The sequence below is a fragment of the Acanthochromis polyacanthus genome, chromosome 7, assembly GCF_021347895.1.
Source record: "Acanthochromis polyacanthus isolate Apoly-LR-REF ecotype Palm Island chromosome 7, KAUST_Apoly_ChrSc, whole genome shotgun sequence".
Taxonomy (NCBI): Eukaryota; Metazoa; Chordata; class Actinopteri; family Pomacentridae; genus Acanthochromis; species Acanthochromis polyacanthus.
In genome coordinates, this window is record NC_067119.1 from 4815626 (window position 1) to 4839333 (window position 23708).

The 23708-nt window shown below is 37.3% G+C and overlaps 1 protein-coding gene across 2 annotated transcripts in view; it reads right to left on the reverse strand.

The window, feature by feature from the left end:
* antxr2a (ANTXR cell adhesion molecule 2a) overlaps positions 1-23708 on the reverse strand; it is a 124210-nt gene that overhangs the window by 69003 nt on the left and 31499 nt on the right. For both annotated transcript variants that reach the window (XM_051950400.1, XM_022206354.2), the window contains exons 10-12: positions 19392-19461; positions 4354-4432; positions 2760-2855 (exon numbers count right to left, since the gene is read on the reverse strand). In XM_051950400.1, coding sequence (XP_051806360.1) covers positions 2760-2855; positions 4354-4432; positions 19392-19461 — 245 coding nt within the window. The remainder of the gene's footprint in view (positions 1-2759; positions 2856-4353; positions 4433-19391; positions 19462-23708) is intronic.

The following is a 23708-nucleotide window of genomic DNA, read 5'->3' on the forward strand; positions in this document are numbered from 1 at the left end:
AAAACTCAACAAAAGTAATATAAAATATGGCTTTACCTGCCCATAGTACATATTAATACCGAGATCCTACAGTATTATTAATTATGGACAACTACCTAACTAGTATAGCTAGCATACTACAGTATTACAGATTACACAATTTAACCTAATTACAATAAATTTAAGGACATGTTTATTGCTTTGGTGGAATGTTTGTTTGAAGGGAGGTAAAGAACTGTCATTAAAATAGAAATCCACCAAAAAAGCACCAAATCCTCGCAAAAAAAAAAAAAAGTGAAATTTGCAGCTTGGAGGTTGTTATTTCCTGTATTAAAGTGGATTTTAAAAACAGCAACATGCAGGCAGAGGAAGGAAATGAGCAGCTCAAGTCATGATTACACCTGCAACCTGCATCCGGTGAGCCAAAGCGCTGTTAGTAAAACAAAAAGGCACGTTTATTTGCTTCCATTTGTTCCTACGTGCTGTCAAACGGTTCCGTTTTGTCCAATCCTGTTTCAGAAGAGAATAATACAACAACAGGAGGAGCTAAAAGCTGCAAAGATGAAAACAAAGCGTGGCTGAAATGAAACACCGTGACAAGATCAGTGGAAGCGTCTTAAGCCGGGCCACGGACGCCGCAGACTCTCGTACGATTAAAGCACCAAACTGTCAGTGATTACTATTAATCGCCTCAGTCCCCAGGTGTAGGCGACTATCAGGCCTTCACAAACAGAGATTTGGTTAACTCTGGAGCAATCTGTCCCTCACGTCTTTCTGCTGCTAATCCTGCTTTGTTTTTAACGGTCTGTTGGTGCAAAGTGACTTCAGCGCTTCTCTGAATTCGATGCAACACAGGATGTTTCTACTTCCTGTTTGATGTTCCTCCTCAAACTGAGGTAACATGGAGGTGAACAGATGTTTTAATGCGCTGCTGAATAGAACCGAGCTTCAGTTGAACCTCCCCTGAGAGGGTGTGGCTGCACGTTTCCCCCCCCAAACAAAGTCTGATTTTCAAAGAAATCCCAGTTTGCAGTTGAGATTTCTGAAGGCTGACTTCATTTGCAGCGACAGGAAGTTTGCAGCTAAGGAACAGAGTGTTCTCAGTGCTGCAGGAAGAAGCAACGTTTCCCCTCTCTTTTCAACCATGTCATCTTTTACACGCTTTTTGCACAATTTATTTCACCTTTTTTTGTCTGCTTTTTGATTTACCTACAGGAAGTACAAAAAAATGTTGTGTCCAGCTACTTGAACTTGCTAATTTATTACTTGTTCTGTTGTTTATTTATATTTTAACAAATTTCAATTTTGCACTTTTATCATTTTTATTTTGGCACTAGTTATTTTATAAAATTTTGGGCAATTTATTTAAGTTTTGTGGAGTATTTTTTGTTGGAAAAAAGTCTGTTTCTAGCTACTTGAACTTGCTAATTTATTACTAGTTCTGCTTCTTTTTAGATATATATTTGATTTTTGCACTTTTATTATTTTTATTGTGAAAGTAATTATTTTACAAAATTTCTGTGCAATTTATTGAAGCTTTCTGGGTTTTTTTGGGTTGAAAAAAGGGTGTTTTGTCAGCTATTTGAACTTGATAATTAATTACTAGTTCTGTTTTTTGTTTGTGTTTTTTTATATATCTGAATTTTGCACTTTTATGATTTTTATTTTGGCACTAACTATTTTATAACATTTCTGTACAATTTATTTCACTTTTCTGGACTATTTTTGGCTGAAAAAAATCCTGCTTCCAGCGATCCCAATGTGAGAATATATTGCAAGCTCTGGTATATTTTTTTAAAGATATATTTCAGTTTTGCACTTTTATTTTTTTTATTTTGCAATAATTATTTTCTAAAATATCTCTGCAATATATTTCACTTTTATGGACTATTTATGGTTAAAAAAAAGGCCATTTCCAGCTACCCAAATGTGACAATGCATCGCAAGTTCGGTTATATTTTTTTAAACATCTATATTTTTTATTTTAGTTTTGCGCTAAATATTCAATAAAATTTTCGTGCAATTTATTCAACTTCTTTAAAAAGTATCAAACCGAATTAACTTAATTCCATTCTGCTGTATTTTGAATTTTTTCTTTCACATGTTTTGTTTTTTAATCTTTGCCTGTAAAGCACTTTAAGTAACCTTTGTGTTTGATAAGAAGCTATATAAATAAAAATGCTTCGCAAAAAATAGAGAAAAAATTGGCTGTTTTTGCACTTTTACTATTTATATTTTTGCATTAAATATTTTATAAAATTTCTGTGTAAATTTATTCAACTTTTAAAAGACGCATTTAATTGAATTAACTTAATTTTATTCTGCTGTTTTCTGAATTTTATCTTTTACGGACTGAACATGAGAAAAAAACAAATATTAATAAACTGATTAAAAAACAACTCTCTGTTGGTCAAAAGTTGCAAAAAAAAACAACTAAACAAAAAAAAAATGGCCGGAAAGTATCAATTTATTCAACTTCTCTGTTTATAAAATTGCCAAATTGTTCCTCAAACCGCCGCGGCTGAATGAGGCAACAGGAAGGTGAACAGATGTTTGAGCTGCTGAATAATACCGAGCTTTGGTTTAACCTCCACAGAGAGGGTGTGGCTGCAGGCCGACTTGATCTGCAGCGTGTTGTCACCGCTTCAGGAGGAAGCAGCGGCTACGCCTTCACTCATCTCGACAGTTCTGGTGGCATTTCATCACCGTGCACACCCAGAATGAATGAATCATGACCAAAAGATGGATTTGTTGGTTGTAAGAAGTGCAGAAAAACTCACCACGGTGCAGCAGAGAGGCCAGAACCACCACATGAGGGCTAAAGCCACGAGGATCAGCAGCACCAGGAAGACGATCGCCACCACGAACCCGTCCGACTGCACGGGAAAAAGAACATTTATCTGAGTTTTAGCAAAGAGAAGATGCACAAAAAGGAACATAAACAACCCCCCTAACATTATATTCTTACATAGATGGATGTTTTACAAGATTTTATGTTATATTGGTGCATAAAAACATCAACGGTTCATCCTCTGAACCCCAAAACCATCTGGTGGCTTTGACAGGCTTTAGAAAACCACCAAAATTACACCATTTATCACAGCTAGAAACCCTAAAAACAGAAAGATTCATCACATTTTCAACTTCCCAAGAGTTCTTTAACTAATTAGATTTACTTCAAATTATAGCCACTGCACAAAGGCAACACAAATTCAGTTTAGTTTGAAACATTGTATAAGATTTCTGTGCAATTTATGTAACTTTTTTTCTGGACAGGTTTTGGTTCCAGCTACCAACGTAAGAAATTATTGCAAGTTCTGTTATTTTTTTTTAAATATATTGGAATTTTGCACCTATATTGTTTTGTTGTTGCACAAATTATTTTACAAAGTTTCTGTGCAATTTATTTAACTTTTCTGGACTGGTTTTGATCAAACAAAGTGCAGCTCTGTTAGTATTTCATCAAAGCCAAATTATTCGACATGTCTCATTTAAAAAATTTGCCAAAAATAAACCAATTCCACAAACCAGATTCTGTAAAAATTAAAAAATTATGCATTCCTTGCTGCAAAAGTGAAGCCATAAATGACTCAATTGTGATCAAGACTCATGAGACAAAAATTCTGCAAGTTTTCGGCTGAACTGCAGGCAGTGTTTACCCAAACAAGTAAAGAATGAAAAAAAAAGATCGAAACTGTGAAGAACCACCATTTTCCTCATATCAGTAACGCTTATTTCTATTTTTTGTCAGTTTTAAGAAGTAAAAATCCAAAAATGATGATAATCTCAGCATTAGCATACTCAGTAGTTTAGATTAAAATTAGTTCTCTTTGTTTCTAGACACGGTTGTTCTGTTTCCATGAGGTGCAGGACTTTATATTGCAGTGAAAAATGAGCATAAAGTGAGTAAAAACGAGACGGGAGCGAAGAAAAACACCCAGAAACTGCTTCTGGTTCAGTCACTTACAGTCTACTTCTGTTTCATCGTTGATTTTTTTTCTGACATTGTATTAATTTGACTACTTCCAACTTCAGAAAGTGTTAATTTTAACGACAAAACACATTCAGACAGTCTGTGCGATGAACTCACAATAATTAGGACAAATACTAAGTGTAAGATATTAAGAAAACATGAGGTATTTGGAGCAAATCAACTTCAGTTCTGCTTCGTGACAGCAGGAAAACTGAGCGTCACGCCGTCAGCTTAGCAACCTGAGCAACACTCTGTGAAAGAACTGAATGAGGGAAGCAGCTCGGCGTTTGAAAAGAGAATTTAACTACATTGGATCAAGTCAGAGGTGTAATTTATAACATGAACAGCTGGAAAGAAGATGCTTTGATTGTGTTTTAGGATCAGAGGTAGCTGAGACTCACACATGTGGAGGCAGTGATGGTGAAGGCGCCAGAGATGAAGGTTTTGCCGTGATTCAGGCTGATCAGAACGTCCATAGACCTGCAAATAAACAGAGTTCAATTCGAGGAATGTGAGTATTAAAAGAAATTCAACGATTTAAAATATAATTTATGGCATTATTACGGTTTTATTCTGCACTGAACAACATTTTTGTGGCTTTATAGTGCAATATTACAATAAAAAATGTAAATAAAACGCCAAAAAAACTACTTGGGGTTCAGTGGATTAGCAGATATCTTCTGTAACAACCCCTGAACTACCTAAATATGAGGAACTATTAGTGAGTGTTTGAGGAAAAAGTTTATTTTAGTGCATGTGTAAAAACTGACCCTCAAATTAAACCGTTTTATTTAACATCTACAACCTCATAAAGTCGGACAAAACATGACATCCAGCAGCAGAATACAGAGATAAATTGTCTTGTTTCAGCAACAAATCCTGCGCAAAAACAAGAAAAAGGAAGGGGACACATCCGGCCGTCACGATAAAACACACAACGGGAGGGAAATAAGCGGTCAGACTCTCTCATTACGGGTGTGTGTGGACGGCCGGCGGTAACGAGGCTCCTGAACTCCAGCGACTTATTTGGAGGGAAGAATGCGGAGGCCAAAACGGGCGCAATTAAAACCCTAATGATGAACGGCACCGCAATTTCCATATGTCTATTATGCCCAATCCAATTACGGCAGATTTAATGAGAATCCAGGATATGGAACGGACGAAACGCCTGAAATCCTCCCGAAAAAAAAAAAAAGAGAAAAGAGGAAGGAGTGGAGCGGCATTGTGTGCGAGGGGCCAGCTGTGAGTGCTGCTGGAGTACAGGGGAGGCCTGCATTCAAACCGGAGCAGCAGAATAATAACAAGAGCGCTCTCTTTGCTTTGGATTCTCGCCTCAGGCATCGCCTTGGGCCGCCAATCCTCCTGTGGTTCTGAACAGATGAGCGACCAGACCATGTGTCCATTACTATGCAGCGGATTCTAAATATTCACAGCCCACTCCTCTGCACCTCAACCTTATTTACAGCGCCGAATGTTTAAAGGGCACAACTTTAGAAGCCACTCGCACTCTGACACGCTGTCCAGCCTGTCGCAAAATTAACATTTTTCTGCTAAACACTGAATATTAAACCATCAAAATTCTGCTCTTCTGTCTGCGTTTCTTCAAAATCAAACCGCTTGACTCCATCATACTGTTCAGAAAGATTGGATTACGACAGTTTTTGAACCTTTACAGACCAAAAAAAGCTGGATTATGGCAGTTTGTAAACCTTTACGGACAAATAAAAAGCTGGATTATGACCGTTTTTGAACCTTTACAGACCAAAAAAGCAGGAACTCATCCTTGTAAGTCGTCTCCACTGTAAATACAACTCTAAATTCTGCTCTTGTGGCTGTAATTCTGACAGGTGTTGAATTTCTTCATATTATGACCACTTGGCTCCATCTTATTGTTTAATAAATATCTAAATTCAGCTCTTGTGCCTGTATTTCTATGGCATTTCTTTACATTTTGACCACTTTGCTCTAATTTTCTGTTACAAAAGGTCAGATTATGACAGTTTTTGAACCTTTACAGATGAAAAAAAGGCAGGAATCATCCTCGTAAGTCGTCTCCACCGTAAACAAAACTCTAAATTCTGCTCTTTTAGCTGCATTTCTATGAAATTTCTTTACATTTTCACCACCTGACTCCACCTTACTGTTTAAAAAAGTTTGAATTATGACAGTTTTTAAACCTTTACTGCCAAAAAAAGCAGGAAACCATCCTTGTAAGTCGCCTCAGAACAGTGATGAGTATAAAATGCATGATTTTAAAGAGAAACTCACTTAGATAAACTGGGTTTTACAGGCCTAGACATAAAAATTGACCAAATAATCTTTTTTTTTTAAAATCAGACACAGAAAATTTATCATGATTTTAACATTTTTCAGTTAAAATTTGAATATTGTACCCTTAAAATGTTGCACTTTTGACTGTATTTCCATAAAAAGTGTTGAATGTCTTTAGGTTTGGACCACGTGATTCCACATTACTGTTTAAAAAGGTTGAATTATGACCGTTTTTAAACCTCTCGAGACAAAAAAAAGCAGGAAATCATCCTCGTAAGTCATCTCTACAGTCAATCCATCCATCAGAAAGCGTCTCTTTGACTCTGATATGCACTAAATAGCAGGATATTGTGATTTTATCCTTCAGTGGTCAACAAAATACTCTAGTTAACTGTGACACAGAACAATGATGAGAATAAAATGCATCATTTTAAAGAGAAACTCACTTAAATAAACTCAGTTTTACTGGTATAGACACAAAAATTGACCAAATTATAGATTTACTGCACTTAAAGTTGTATTTTTTTATTTATTAATGAATATATCCGTGAATTCTACTTAATTTTATCCTTTAATCACTTAATATTAGGCGTCGATAATTCATATTTAAGCAGTTCAAGTAGCGTAGGTGAGAGAAAGACCTCGTTTGTGTTGGATTTTATGAAACTATTATGTGTTTTAGGTGATATTTGCTTGTAAAAAGCTACGACAGAAACAAAAGATCAGACAGAAAATAGGCGGACTAGTCTTTAGGCAAGTGTTCCTCTAACAGCAAAAGTCGGTTTTAGTTCAATTTAGGAGAAGATTCCCGAAAAGTTCAAGGACGAAACATTTAAAGTTTGTTGACAAGCGTGCAGGAGAAGAAATGAATATGAAGTCAGGCGACCAGAACTGCAATAAAAAGGAGCAGAGGCAAAGAATATCCCATTAGAAAGCCTTGAAATCTGTCTAATTCAGCATGACAGCGACTAGAAATTCATTTTAAAAAGGTGCGAAACACAGACAAATACATACAGGATATCTAGGGTTAAGGCTTATTGGATGGTGAACCATTGAGAGAGAAAAAAAGACTTTGACTGACTGGATTTTGGAGGCTGATGCCAATAAAACTGCTCTAACATGTAGATGTCCCCAGAGAGGGCTCAATAAAGTTGATCTTATCTGGACTGAAATGTTTTTTCCAGGTTGATACAGATACAGACCAACAACAAATACTTAAAATTGCTATATTTATGCAGCAAAAATGAAAAGATCTATGCAAAAAACCCACAAAATGTTGATAAAACTTCTTCGTTTCTTTATATTTTATACGCGTTTTCTTAAAAGAAACTTTTAAAACATTCATCCCAAGGTGCTGATTTAACCAACCAGACAAAACTGTTGGCAGGTGAGAGCCAAAATATCGCATTTTTAATAACATTTATTTAATCAGAATCGGTTAAAATGATGCCGACAATCGGAAAATGCTGAAAGTTGGGGTTGATAATCTGCCGGGCCATTTATATTAGAATTATATAAATACACATACAGTACATTAAGGTTATTTTAAAAAGGAAGAAACATTTTTTTTTTTAATCAGCAATCCAGACACCACTTGACTCCGCACCGTTCTCTGCTACATGTGCTGCAGACTGTTCTAAAAACTGCTCTGCTGGACAAAACCACGCATTCATGTCATTTCTAGATAATCTTTGGCATCTTTTTCTGCATATTCTTCTGTAAAATAAAGGGCATGTATCCAAATATGTGCATTAAATAGAGAGATCTTCTGATTTTATCCTCAGTGGAATAAACATTTAAAACATAAATGTATCTAGCTGTAACACAGAGCAGTTACAAGTATAAAGTGTGCCATTTTTAAGGAGAAACATGCTGAAATATTAAGTCTTTGTAACTATTTACATAACAGTTTGGCTGTTTTAGAAAAGCTTAACAGTATTTATTCAGATACAGACAACAGTTTTCTAATAAATATTAAATATTGGACACTGTTTATCCTTGAAAGTCTGCTCATTTCTGTGACAGCTGCTTCATTTCCTGAAACTTTTACCACTTGACTACAGTTTACTGTTTAAAAACAAAAGAATTTTAGCCTGCACAGATGAAGTGTCATCCCTGTTAGTCGGGTAAAACGTCATTTAAAATGCTAAACTGTGAATCAGAAAGTGGTTTTCTGACTCTAATATGCACTAAATAGGAGGATATTGTGATGTTATCCTCCATGTTTTATGGGTCTACACATAAAAGTACACCAAACATTAGAAAATCATTACAACGAGATGCAGAAAACTTAACATTTTTCTATTTCATACCCTCAAAGTTCTGCTCTTTTGGCCCAATTTCTGTCACAGCTGTTGAATTTCTTCAAAACTTTTACCACTTAACTCCAACTTAGGGTTCAAAAAAGACTGAACTGTGACAGTTTTCAGCCCTGCACAGACACATAAAGAGGAAATTCTGCTCTTTTAGCTGTATTTGTATGATAGGTGTTGAATTGGTTTTCACTTTGACCACATCAGATACAGAAAATTTAACATGATTTCAATATTTTTCTATTAAACACTGAATATTGTACACTGAAAATTCAATTTTTCTTGCTGCATTTATGTTTTTCTTCAAAATTATACCACTTGACACCACATTATTGTATAAAAAAAGGCTGAAATGTGACAGTTTTTCAACCCTGCACATGCAAAAAAAAAAGAAAAAAGCAGGAAATCCTCCTTGTAAGCCATCTCCACTGTAAATAAAAGTCCAAATCCTGAGTTTGCCTCCATCAGGGAGCGTGTCTTTGTGTCCTCTGCAGCTCGGCGAGGCTGTTGCATGTTAACTAAGTGCTGGATGGGTGAGGGGAGAGGCTAATTCAGCTGACAGCCTCAATCCGTGATAATGGCGGGCAGGTTGTTAATCAAGCTGGACTCCGGCGTGTGAAGGAGGAACCGGCTTCTTCTTCTTCTTCCCTCCCTCCACTTCTCCCGACATCGCTGGACATCTTAACGCACCACAACCCAACCATAGTCAGGAGGAGGAGGCCTCTTTTTTATTATTTCCTCCTCGCTGAGACGCTGAATGCTAATTTACCGAGTTCCTGTTGAGTAGGCAGAATCTGCTCTGGCAGCCGGGCATAAGCCATATATCCTCCTCTCTTTTCCAGCCTTTTTATTTCCATGAATATTACCAAAAGGCTGATTAGCAGCATCTATTAAAGGGGTTATTCTGTTAGAATAAGTGCTGCAATCGTTAGTCACCCTACTGATCGCTCAACACAATATTAATCTCAGACTACGGCTTTAATCCACTAATTGTTTTGGTCAATTTTAAATTAAAAATTACCAAAAAAAAAAAAAATGCTGCCCCAGCTCGTCGAGTTAGAGAATTTATTGCTAGTTTTGGCACTTTTTTAAGCATATATTTGATTTTTGCACTGATTGTTTTTAGTCAATTAGTTCAAAATGTTAAAAAAGTATTTCTGTGCAATTTATTTAACGTTTCTGGATTGTTTTTAATTGGAAAAAAATCCTGTTTCTACCTACTCAAATGTGAGAATTTATTGTTCGTTTTGACATTTTTTCAAACATATACTGGAATTTTTCAAAAGTTGTTTTTACTGAATTAGTTTAAAATATTTTATGAAATTTTTGTGCAATTTATTTAATTTTTCTGTACTGTTTTGATTGATTGGGAAAACGCTACTCCAGCTTCTCAAGTGTGAGAATTTATTGCTATTTTTGGCAATTTTTTTAAGCATATATTTGATTTTTGCACTAGTTGGTTTTAGTCAATGAGTTCAAAATGTTCAAAAATATTTCTGTGCAATTTATTTAATTTTTCTGGATTGTTTTTGATTGGAGAAAAAAAAGCTTTTTTCTACCTACTCAGATGTGAGAATTTATTGCTCGTTTTGGCATTTTTTCCAAACATATACTGGAATTTTTCACTAGCTGTTTTTACTGAATTAGTTTAAAATATTTTATGAAATTTTTGTGCAATTTATTTAATTTTTCTGTACTGTTTCGATTGATGGGGAAAACACTACTCCAGCTTCTCAAATGTGAGAATTTATTGCTAGATTTGGCTTTTTTTTTTTTTTTACACATATTTTTTTTCACAACTTGTTTTTAGTCAATTAGTTTCAAATATTCTATAAAATTTCTGTGCAATTTGTTTAACTTTTCTGGACTGTTTCCAGCTACTTTAATTTGATAATTTGTTGCTAGTTCTGTTATTTATATAAAAGTGTGTTAATTCCATCTATATGTAGTCTTCATATCTTATTGTTTTCCCCTTGTGGGACTGATAAATGACATTCTATTGTTTCTCTACTAATTACTGCATTTCTTATGTTTTATTGCTTCTAGTTATTTTATCTTTGGTCACGACTAAAAATGCTGCACAGGCATTCACCAAGCAAAAAAAAAAAAAACGCTTATGAGGTGAAAAATTGGGTTTAAAAGAATGAAAAAAGCCGACAGAGTGACTTTGAACAACGGCTGATGAATAATTTAAAACAAGGCTGGCTGTCATTTAACTTTTCCTGTGGTAAAAGCCGGTGAGTGACACGGAGGCGAGAGCTGCAGCTGCTCGGTGGGTCGGCGGTGATGTTTGAATAAATGGGAGATGAGAGGGCAGATTGTCACCGGGCCGAGGGATCAGTCAGAACCCGAGTAGAAAGAGAACCTCATGTGGACACCAGTTGAATGGCAGCAAGTCGTCTTCTTCGTCTTCTTTGTCGTCTTCTTCGTCTTTTTCTTATTCGTCTTCGTCTTCCTCGTCTTCTTCCTCTTCGTCTTCTTCTTCGTCTTTGTCTTCTTCTTCGTCGTATTCCTCGTCTTCGTCTTCCTCGTCTTCTTCGTCGTCTTCTTCGTCTTCTTCATCTTCGTCTTCGTCGTCTTCTTCGTCTTCTTCCTCGTCTTCTTCGTCATTTCACTGCAGATCTGCAGCTCCACGTTTGGAAAAAGTTGGTCTCCAGGCTCTCCATAATCTGTCAGAAAGCAGCCCGGCGTGACGCTAAGCTTTGGTGATGCGATGCAGCTGGAGCAGCCGACAATGGCGACGCTAATGGCTTTCAAACTTCCCTTAAAGACGTGAAAATTGTGCAGGGTGAATAATTCACAGCGGAGCATATGTGAGGCCTGTCACTCGGCATGCAGGACTCATCAATCCAAAGAAGTTCTGAGGAAGGAAACTCCTGAAGCCTGGGGACCTGAAGAGAAGCTCCAAAATGAGACATCCACCACTTAGAAAGGGTGACATGCACTCCAAAACACTGGAATCAAAATGAATCTATCCTGGCATGTCAGCGAGTAAAGCCCAGAACAACGTGGTTTTAGATGCTTAACTAGAAATCTCACAGACTTGACACTCTGATGGGATCTTTTGGATATCTGGGATTGGTTTCCCTTCGTTTCCATAAGTTTGAAAATCCATTAGAAGGCTCATCAAACTCGCTTGAGCTTGCAGTGCAGTTTCTTCAAGTCCAGTTCATGCTTTGGCGACACGTACGACATATACTTCGCTATCAACTCAAGAAGTTTCCAAAATTTCCAACCATACCAACTGGACATATGCCAAGAAAACAAAACGCGCTTAAAACCAACTTTATTTTTGTTTTGTTTTGAGGAAATTCGTCATTAACTGTAATCGAGACAGGAATGTGCATGCTTTTCCTCTGATGAAGACAAAACAGAGTCGAAAGTTCTAAGTTCTCCAGATACCTTTACTTAAAAAAAATCTAAAAATTCAGCATAAAAATTCCATAAATTTCTGAAAATGTGCAAAACCTTCAGGAAGAAAATTAAAATAATTCCTTAAAAGTTTGCCTTAAAAATGTTATTTAAAAAAATCCCCCAAATTTGGCAAGAAAATTCTTAATATTTTTTAAAAATGATTAAAAATCTTCCAAAAGAATCGTAAAAATATCTAAAATGATTACATATATATCAGTAAAACTTCTAATATTTTCTTTAAGAACATTCACAAAAATTTTTGCAAATTTTGCTGGATTTTGGTTGATTTTTTGTGAATGTTCTTTAGAAATGTTTTTGAGGTTTCTAACCCTTTCCACCAAAAAATGTTCAAAAAATTTCCAAAAATATTGAAAATGTGGATATCAGAAGTTTCATTGTGAAACTATAGATTTTATTTCCACATTTTCAAACTTTAAATGGGTCAATTTGACCCGCAGGACGACACGAGGGTTAACACATCTCCCTTCTGAATTCATCATTAAACTGAGTTGTAATTGGAGTATTTGATGCAGGACTTGAGTGATGAAGCACCAAAACAGTGGGAGGTTCTGGTTTCTCCAGATATCCTGTGCTACGTCCATCCACTGTGCTAACTCGTAACTTGTACTAAATTCTTGACAAGACAAGAACTTACGTTTGACTTGATTTCTATTCAAGAAAATCGGGTGTCAGCAGCTTAGAAATGCTTAGAAATTCCAATCTGCTTCAAAATACACAAATTCTAAGCATAATGTGTAACTTTTTGTCAAATTGTTGTGCTAATTTAGCATTACAAGAGTTGTAAGTGCAGTAGTCACTGCTGGACTTTGGAGAAGAACTTTGATTTGCACATGCTTTTCCATCGGAGATGGAAGCTCTAAATTCTCCAGATAGCCTGTGCTCTGTTCGTCCACTGTGCTCAACACAGCTCACTCGTAAATTCACCATTAACTGAGTTGTAGTCGAAGCGCTTGCTGTAGGACTTTGGACATGCCTTGATTAGTTCTTCCTTTACCACTGACAAAGCCCAAACACAGATGGAAGTTCTAAATTCTCCAGATATCTGTTAACTGTAAATGAAACACAAAGTTCTTAAGTTTCAATTGACTTCCATCCTCCTTTTCACACCATTTCAATCCTTCATGGATCCTCAAAGCTCGGGGATGTCGGTTAACTCTGTGAGGGTTCAGTGCTTTGACATTAGGGTGAAGACTGGAATTGGCCCATTAGTTGATGTTTTTCCCCAATAGCAGCTTGGTTTCAAAATGGTTAACTGAAATGTCGAATTTTCCACCCTTAGGGAAAGGACACTCAAAAGGAAAAACTCCAAAAATGAAACACAAAATTCTGTTTATTTTGTGACGTTCATCTTTTGTTTTTCGCTTATGAAATTCAGCATAATTACACCTTTAGGCCTCCAAATATCCTTCAAATTAAACAACAAATCAAACTGCTTTCAACTGATGACCGCAATAAGGTCACAGACAGTTAGAAGTAGACCTTACTTTAATGTTTTGCTTTGTTTTTGCAAGCAGCTGCTGCTATTTGTTTCAAACTGGCTTAAAAATGCAACGTTACATGGACCTATTAACCCTTTTAACACTTTAACTGGATCCTATATATACTGGAAAATACAGATGTCATGATCAGATTAACTCTTTGTTTAGATTCTGCGTCACGAGGAAAAAGACGGAGCAAGACATGCAGAATGACGCTAGGAATGCAAAATCTGAATAGTTTTCTAAAATGATCGGCAATTTCATCAATTAAAATCACAAATCGAGCACAGTGGACATTTGTCCTGTACTGACATCACTGTTTTAGTCAACAGACACATGATTTGGGCCGCAAAGACAACTGTCACATCTGCCACTGGGATGTAAAAGAATCCCGACTCATTTTAAACATGTAATCTGTAGTCGGAGGTCATTAAACATCACGTAAGTCTTTGTCATGGTGCCCGTTGCTAGCTAAACCCCCACAGCGTAGTCCAAATGTACACATCCTCTGGTTATGACAGTACTGAACAGTGACTACCAGGTACCACAGCTAATCTACAACACGCTTTCTGACACGCATGTAGAGGTTCTGTCCGTCTTTTGGAGCTTGCAGAGCCACAATACACCCTATGCTCTAACACTACATTTCAGAAAGGGTCCGACTGGAGCTTTACATCAAGGTTCATGACCACAAAAAGATCACTGATGTGCAGCTTCTTCCTGATGCATTGCAGAGCTATTCAGTTGTCAAGCATATACACCCCTGTCAAAGGTTTTGAGACACTTTCTCATTCAAATAAATTAGAACGTGTCTCAAAACTTTTGACAGGGGGTGTACACTGACTGTAATGTACCTGAAATGTGTATTATGTAGGAAAATGGTATCAGATTGGAACTTGGTATTGGCAGATACTAAAAAACAAATAACTCAGATTGGATTTTGATCTGGATTCCCGTATTGGAAACACAATTCAAAAAACTGACTCTTAAGGTCCTTACACACCGGGTGCGTTTTTTTTGGAAGTCAATTTTTTTCGAACCTGTATCCTGTCAATACACGCGTTCACATCGGCAACGTTTTCTGCCTCAGCGATTTTGCGGCATTTATTTTTTCGCATCACTGTCGATTTTTCTAAAGTTTCGCATTCGTTTCATTTCAAAAAACTGACTCTTACTGTGATGCAAATGAGCTCAAATGAAAGTGTTTGAGTGTAGATTAATAATCTGGAGCTGCTTCTTGCATCCTTCAATCAAACCGGATCAAGTCGGACCAATTTTCATCATCCATCCATCCATCATCCATCCACTGCTTCATCCTCATTAGGGTCATGGGGGGCTGGAGTCTATCCCAGCTGACTTAAGGTGAAGACAGGGACAAACAATCACACTCACATTCACACCTACGGACAATTTAGAATCATCAATTAAGCTCAGCATGTTGTTGGACTGTAGGAGGAATCTGGAGAACCCACATGCGAACCGAAGATCTTCTCGCTGCAAGGCCAAAGTGCTAAAAAAGATCGGATCGGATTCTGATCTGGACTTCCCTAATGGAAACACATTTCAGTGACAGCACAAGATAAATTTCTGCAAAAAAAACGACTCCGAGTGTGACGCAAATGAGCTCAACTGAAAGTGTTTGAGTGCAGATTAATAATCCGGAGCCGCTTCCTGCATCCTTCAGTCAAAGAGAAGCGCATCCATCTTCATCATGTGACAGCAAATCAATGCCTGTCGGTGCCACAACACGGAGGAGAATCAAACCAACCGTCATGAACATCTTCATGGAGCAGATGGAGCGAGGCAGCAGCCCCGGGACGAGCCGCTTAATTATTAACAAGCATTAGCATTAGCACTGTACCTGCATTGTAAAGCAGGTGTCGCCTCCCCCCCTCAGTTAGTTTTTACCCTCCGCCGTTGTTGTGAAAACACCAGGTGAGGACATGCTGCTGCAAGAGCGCAGCCACTTAACCTCCTGGTCGGCGCCCCAGCAGGGTGTTCTGGGTCTCCTAATGCACGGAGGGTGGAGGGGAGGCAGGGAGGCAGGGAGGCAGGCCGGGGCGTCAGCAGATGCCAGCGTTTCAGGCCTGATGCCACAGCTGTCAGCACAGATGATGCCTCCGCCGTGAGTGCTCCTGCACAGCTCGATGACCAACTGAGGACGCCGCGATTCCCGGACTCCGAGGCCTGGACGTGGAGGCCCGGCGGGACGAGGAGCTGCAGCTGAGCTCCTCCAGCGAGAACCGCAATCGAGGTCAAAGCGGAGATCGGGCCCCATGTGCGAGGAAACGTGGCTAAAAAAAGGAGGAAACGGGGAGAAGGAATGTGCAGCGATTCTTCTCCGGCTGAGCAGAGCCGTGTCAGAGGAGCACCCAGAGCGCCGGCCGTGGTGATGGAGCAGAAGCAGACAGATGGACGGAGACGGAAGTTTCTGGGCGCCGGCGTTCCGTGCAGGTGGTCCGGGGCGCGGGGATCGTCGGCGCACGGTGAATTATTTAAACGGGGAGCGTGGAAAAGGGAACGGCTGCATCTGTCGCACATCCTTTTAGAGCCCCTCCAGCAGATGTGTTTACTCACCAGCCGTACCAGCTAACTACTTAATGGGTCACCGTCGGCAGCCAAGAGTTAATTAAGCAGGCCGTTTGCAAATGGCGGCGCGTCACGGCGGCGTAAGCTCGGGTCCCGCCACGAGCTGCAGGCCTGCCGTTTGCACACGCATAAAAGCTCATGTTTCAGCTAAAATCTTGACAAGACAAGAAATTCTGGTTGACTTTCTTGATTTGTACTCGTGAAAACTGAGTGTCCAGTAGCTTAGAAATCCCCATCTGTATCAAAATGCGCAAAATATAAGCATAATATCTCATTTTTTGTCAGATTTTTGTGTATAAAAGTATGAAAATGTTTGACATTTTGTTATTTTTGGTGTCTTTAGAGTGTTTTTATGCATTTTCTATCCCATCTGTTCAAGATTTTCTGTGTTTTACTGCATATAGAGTGTGAAATGCAAAGAAAATCCACTTGATTTGACTGAAACAATCAATCAATACAGAAAATTAACTTTCAACTGTTAATTCTGAGTGTTTTATGCTTTTAAACTTGTTCTTTATTCTATTTGTTTGTTTTATTATTTACCCTTTACTCTTAAATTGTCTTTGAGTGCCCAGAAAAGCGCTATACAATTAAAATGTGTTATTATTATTGGTATTATCAGTCATAATTATGACCATTGTCCAACATTTCATTGATTATTTTCTTCACTAATCGATTGTTTCCTCCCTAAAATGTCAGAAAATGGTTAAAAATGTCAATTAGTGTTTCCCAAAGTCTAAAAATGACAAATGTCTTGTTTTGTTCTTCAGTTTACTGTCACAGAAAAGGAAAGAAGCCAGAAAATAATCACATTATGAAGCAGCAATGAGAAAATTTAGGAAAAAAAACACCTTGAACTGGAATTTAATTTAAATTTTTTGTCAATTAATGGAAAAAAAAAGTCCAAAATAAATGACATTAATCTCCATTTACAGCCTCATAGATTAGGGTTTTATTTTTTTATGGACACTATGTAAAAAACACGCAACATATAATCTATATTCAGCAAATATGGATTGAAAATAAAGTGTCTCTGCAGCTATAGTTGTCTGCACATGTTTGGATTTCTTCTGATTTCTTCTGCTCCGAGGACAGACGCCTTTTTCTCTGCAAATTTATATCATTTAATGGGAAAAAAAATGACATTAATCTCCATTTACAGCCTCATAAATGTGATTTTTCTTTCCGAGCAGACACTATACAAGAAAACACGCGACGTAAAACCTATATTCAGCAAATACGGATTGAAAATAAAGCAACAAATGAATAAAATGGACTGCACCCAAACAGTCCAACAGCCTGTGTTTGTGCTGTTCTCTCACACACACAGCAGACATTTACAGTACGTATCTGTGCATCTATTTATTCATCCTCCGTCTTCCTCTTTGTTTAAATCACCGTTTCACTTCTGCAGAAACAACATTAATCATTCCTCATGTTCTATTTTCTGCCGTCGGCTTGCGGCAAAGAGAGGGATAAAAAAAAACTGTTATCACGAGCGGTTTGGACTTTAAAAGCGGGCGGATTAACTGAGGTGAGGCTGGAGTTGATTTGGAGCGGCTACAGCGGCGTCACCGTCGTCATATGATCTGTAATCTCTTTTAGAGCTCAAAGACTTTGAGGAGCCAGCGGCACTCGTAATCATACATTTTTGATTGGATTGCAGTCAGCGGAGGACATTAAAAATCTGTTGTTCCGTCTAGAACGCCTTAGCGATCATCTGCTACGGTTCGGGATTAAAAAGGGATGCCGTTAAAGTCAAACAGTAGCTGTTTGCACTGTTTTCACTCGTATGTATGGGGCTGTTTTTTCTGTCTTACCGCTTCTTTACGCTGGAGTTCAACATACAGACGATTTGCAGACTTAGACGCTATTTGCACACAAAATAAGACTTTCTATAAGACAAGCAGAAGAAGTAAGAAACTACAACTGGCTGAAACATGTTGAGGGGAAAACGAGCGATTTAACTAAAAAAAAAAGACAAATTGAGGAGCAGAAAGGCAAGAGAATGCCTGCAGAAGAGAGTTTTGAGTGTAAAAACGGGTGACAGAGCGTGCGAGTGTTTTTACAGAAGGAGGAGAAAGACGCGATTCACTCGGCCGACTGCTACCCAGATAAGCTTCTCGGGTTCTAGACGCAGCTGAAACACCAAGACCTGCTGTCAACCAAACGCACAGCGCTCGTTTTCCGCTCCTTCGCTAATTTATGGAAACACAAAAACTTGAAGGGCATCAGATTAAATCCGTTTAGATCGTCAAAATGTAATATTTCAACACAAAGTCTGACCTCAAACAGGCTTTATTTCAGTCATTTTTTCAGCCATTTACTCAAGAAAGTTTAACGCCTTGTTCTAAACTTGTGTCAAATTTGCAGTTTTCTGATATTTTTCAACCTAGACTGTGTAAAAAAAAGGGAGGTGTCTACTAATCTATGTGTCTACGAGTGAGTTTCTCATTAAATTCTCGTAATTTCTTTAAAAACCTGGTATTTACACACAAACTCTGACCTCAAACAGGCTTCATTTCAGTCATTTTGCCGGATTTTTCAAAGAATAAAGTGCATTTTTGCAGCCATTTACTCAAGAAAGTTTAACGCCTTGTTCTTAACTTGTGTCAAATTTGCAGTTTTCTGATATTTTTCAACCTAGACTGTGTAAAAAAAAGGGAGGTGTCTCCTAATCTATGTGTCTACGAGTGAGTTTCTCATTAAATTCTAATAATTTCTTTAAAAAAACTGGTATTTATACACAAACTCTGACCTCAAACAGGCTTCATTTCAGTCATTCTGCTGGATTTTTCAAAGAAAAAAAGTGCATTTTTGCAGCCATTTAGTCAAGAAAGTCCAATGTTTTGTCCTATACTTGCGTCAAATTTGCAGTTATCGGACACATTTCAGCACATATTGCGTAAAAATATTAAAACAAAACAAACTGTTATATTATTATTGCAGTATATCTACTAATTTATGTGTCTGAAAGTGAGTTTATGTTATCCATCTCACAACGCTTGCGCAATTTCTACCAAAACACTGACGTCAAACAAGCTCCAAATTGGTCATTTTGGTGGATTTTCCAACAATAAAGTCCATTTTTGCATCATGGCTCAGTAATGCAGCGTGATCCACATGTTAAATGGTATTTAAATAAAGAGCTGACACCAGAAATAAACCAGCTAAAGGAATAAATTAGTCCTAATAAGCAAACAGGGCAGCATTTTACGTTAAACTGCGGTTATGACGTAGAAACCTGAACACGTGACTCACAAATATGTGACACTGACATTATATGAAGTCAATGTTTGCACCACATGCAATGCTGATATTTCCTGTTAGCTAAAAAACCCACTCAGTACTTACTGTCCAACTTCATAGAGCTTTGGAGCCGGACACAGCAGATAGTCATTACGCACGACGCTCGGCTTCTGATCTGGAAAATAAGTTTTAAAAAAAAGACGAAATGTTAGCCAAAAGTTAGACGTAAACCTCGCAGAATGAAACATAAAACACTACTTTAACTATTTAAACAGTGTTTCCACTCACTTATGTGTCTGAAAGTGAGTTTCTCTAAAAGACTTTGTCATTTGTTTTACATTTTTTAAAAAAAATGTAATTTCTGCAAAACAGCGGCCACTATGGTCAGAAGTGGTAACTACAGGATGATGCTGCTCTGAATTTTCCTCCATTTTTTTCTGGATAAACTGTCCAAGACATTGACATTTACAACACTACAGGAAAAAAACACTTATTTCTGTTATTCAGAATTTTCTTTTACGTAAAAAATATGTAATTTGTGCAAAGTAGCGGCCCCTATGGTCAGAAGTGGTAACTACGCAAAAACAATCCACTGAATTTTCCTCCATTTTTTTCTGGATAAACTGTCCAAGACATTGACATTTACAACACTACAGGAAAAAAACATGTATATCTGTTATTCAGAATTTTCTTTTACGTAAAAAATATGTAATTTGTGCAAAATAGCGACCCCTATGGTCAGAAGTGGTAACTACGCAATCACGATTCACGGAATTTTTCCACATTTTTGCTCGAAAACTGGACAAACATTTACAGCATTAAACAAAAAAAATATATTTTTATATATTTATATTTTTGATATATTTTATTTTCATATGTGATATAAAATAACGAAAATTAAAAAAATGAAACGAGCACCTTTGAGCGACTGGACATCACAGATTTATAATCTTAACTAATTCTGACACATTTCTTCATATAAAATCATATTTATACACTATTATAACATCTGTTTTGTAATACATGAGCATGATTTCACATGGACAGGGAGATGCAGTCCTTAAACGAACTCCTCATTAAAAAAAAAACTAAATATGAGGTTTATTTTTAGCTTAGCATATTAGCGCACGTTTTTTTTGCATCCAGGGAAGATAAATGATGTCACTTTTGATTTTTTCTGCCACTATAGGATGAAAAAAAATACAGCTTGGATCGAGAGAAGCCCGAACGAAGCGTCTTCGGCTTCAGAGGTCATTTTTATTATTGATATTTTTTATAAATTTCCCGCTTTTCGGCTCCGAGCTGCGACCGGTTTGGTGATGGAGGAGAGCGGAGCATCTGTTTCACATATGTGGAGCATGTTCCATAGTCGCCATGATGCTTGTCCATAATTATAAGGTGCCCCACTGTTAAAAAGGTCTGGACTGAACACATGCAAAAGCCAACGAGGGAATAAATAGCCCCAAGTGGGCGAATGTGAGACAGCCTAAACTGAGAAAGGACTAACAGGGAGACATCTGCTAAACGGCCACTTTCCTAATTCGGATGAAGTTCTGTTCTTAAAAAAAAAAAAATATGCTCAAAGTATTTTAGTCGAAATGTTGAAAATCAAAAATAACTTGTCAGGGACGGGGAGTGTTGTCATTGGCAGTCTCCGGTCCCACAGATCCCACGGCCAAATGAGAGCTTTAAGAGACCGGCTTTGGGTGCCAAATCCTCCAAAAAAAAGGGAAAAAAAAGGATTTCTTAACAGAACAGACTGTGAGCTCAAAATAAGCAGCACAGTGACCTACATAGCCTCCTTTCTTCTGCCCAGTTTAGATCCTATAGATGAGATAACTGGAACCTTCACATCGGAGGAGAAGATCCCCCCTGACGCCACATTTAACCAAACACTACACATGCTCATTGTTCCTAATTACTAATGAAAGCACATCTACACATCAGATCAGAACACTGGAGCAAAAAAAGTGGCTTTTTCTGCAAGTTAGCACGTTTGCATTTCCAGAGAAAAGCTTCAATCAGATTGGATGATTACAGGAAGAGCTTCAGTGTGTTGTTTACACGATCAGAGGTGAACCGTTTCTACTCACGTCTTTACGAGTTTCAAACCAAAAACTGTGTTTGGAAGCTCCAGAAATCAAAGTAAAGTTGAGATATCGCTGCACACTTGAGCGACTTTCGAGCATTCGGTGTAAAATGTTGCTTTTAGTCTTTATTTATTTATCAGATCTGTTAGTTCTGCTCCTTCTAGATTCACAAAATCCGGATTCTTAAATGCAACTCAAGAGTTAAATGCACAGAGATGCTGCGTTGTCCTGCTAAATCAGCCTCAATCTTCATGTTTTATGTGGTGTATTTATGCATTTTTATGCAGTTTCACATATTTTCCTGATGCCACACCTGTTCACTTATGTTTAATTATTATTATTTTGATTTTATTCACGTATTTTTATTGATTAAAGCACTTTGACTCGCTGTATGAACCGTGCTGTTGGCATTCTGTGTGCGTCAAAACCTTAAAATTTGTCTTTTTTGCCTCGTGTTTATGTATTTTTGTGCAAGCTAATGTGTTGTCCTGCTATCAGACCCATATATTAATTTTTTATCATTGTTATTTTTTAGTTTATTCACTTATTTCTATTCCTTAAAGCACTTTGAGTTGCTGTACGGTTTGCTAAACATTCCCAAGACTCAGATGTGCAGAAATGCTGTGTGCAACAATCTTCCAAATCAACCTTAATATTCATCTTTTTTTGGTGTATTTATGTATTTTTATGAAACTTGTTGGAATTTCCTGGTACCAGACCCATTTATTTGTGTTTCATCATTATTATTTTTGCATTTTATTTCCTATTTTTATTGATTAAAGCACCTTGAGCTGCAGTATCAACTGTGTTGTCAGATGATTGTACAGAAATTTGACATTCTGTGTGACAAAACCTTAAAATTTGTGCTTTTTTGGTATGCATTTATGTATTTCTATGCAATTTTATACATTTTCTTAACACCACACTCATGTATTAATGTTTTGTCATTATTATTTTTTTAGTTTGTCACCTGTTTTTATTCTTTGAAATGCAGAAATGTGCAGAAATGCAGCGTTTGGTGTGTGACAAAACCTTAAATCTTGTCATTTTTGGTTTCATTTGTGTATTTTTTATGTAGTTTGACGTCATTTACTGGCACCAAACCTATTTATTTATGTATTCCCATTACTATTTTTCATTTTATTTACTTATTTTTGTTGATTTTAAGCATTTAGAGTTGCCGTAAGAACTGTAAATCTAGTTTCTTAAACGTTTTCATGAGGTAAATGCACAGAAATGCTGCCTTCAGAGTGGAACTGCCTTCCAAACAACATCTTTTTTGGTTTCATTTATATATTTTTATGTAGTCTCATGTCATTTAGTGGCACTATTACGTATTCCTATTACTATTTTTCATTTTATTTACTTATATTTGTTGATTTTAAGCATTTAGAGTTGCCGTAAGAACTGTAAATCTAGTTTCTTAAACGTTTTCATGAGGTAAATGCACAGAAATGCTGCCTTCAGAGTGGAACTGCCTTCCAAACGACATCTTTTTTGGTTTCATTTATATATTTTTATGTAGTCTCATGTCATTTAGTGGCACTATTACGTATTCCTATTACTATTTTTCATTTTATTTACTTATATTTGTTGATTTTAAGCATTTAGAGTTGCCGTAAGAACTGTAAATCTAGTTTCTTAAACGTTTTCAGGAGGTAAATGTACAGAAATGCTGCCTTTAGAGTGGCTCTGCCTTCCAAACGACATCTTTTGAGCTGCATTTTCTTTTTTTGATTCCATTCACTGTTTAAAGCACTCTGAGCTGCTGTCTGAACTGTGCTATTAAAACCAAGCTATTTTTATCATTCTCTAGAAACAGGAAATCATCTTTATTTTGGAACAAAGAACTGAGCAGCACATGATGAAACACATGGTCATGACTTCAGAAAGCCACACCGCTGCTTGTTCTCGTGTAAACGGACACTCCAAACTGTGCCACTCTGGACTTTCCCTGTCGAGTATTTCAGCAGCATATCTGTAAAATTAGGTCACGATAAAAAGTCAGGAAGTTTGATGGAACGGCTGAAGAACTAGGGAGAGCTGGGCTTCACCGTTTCACACTTCATCTGCAGTGATTACAACTAAAAGTGCATTTAGTGTGTTAAAAGAAGCAGCATTTTGTATTTTCTCATCAAATAGTGAGACTGTGATGAAACAGGCGCCCCTTTTTATGGTTTCATTGTTGGTCTTTTATTGTGAAATGCCTTGTAACTTCAGTTTTTTTAGGTGCCATAGGAGAAAAATGCAGATTATTAGCAGTATTATTATAGAAAAGGCTTCTCGATTGGAAAAACCACAATGGAGTCACCAACCAGACTTTCATCTACGA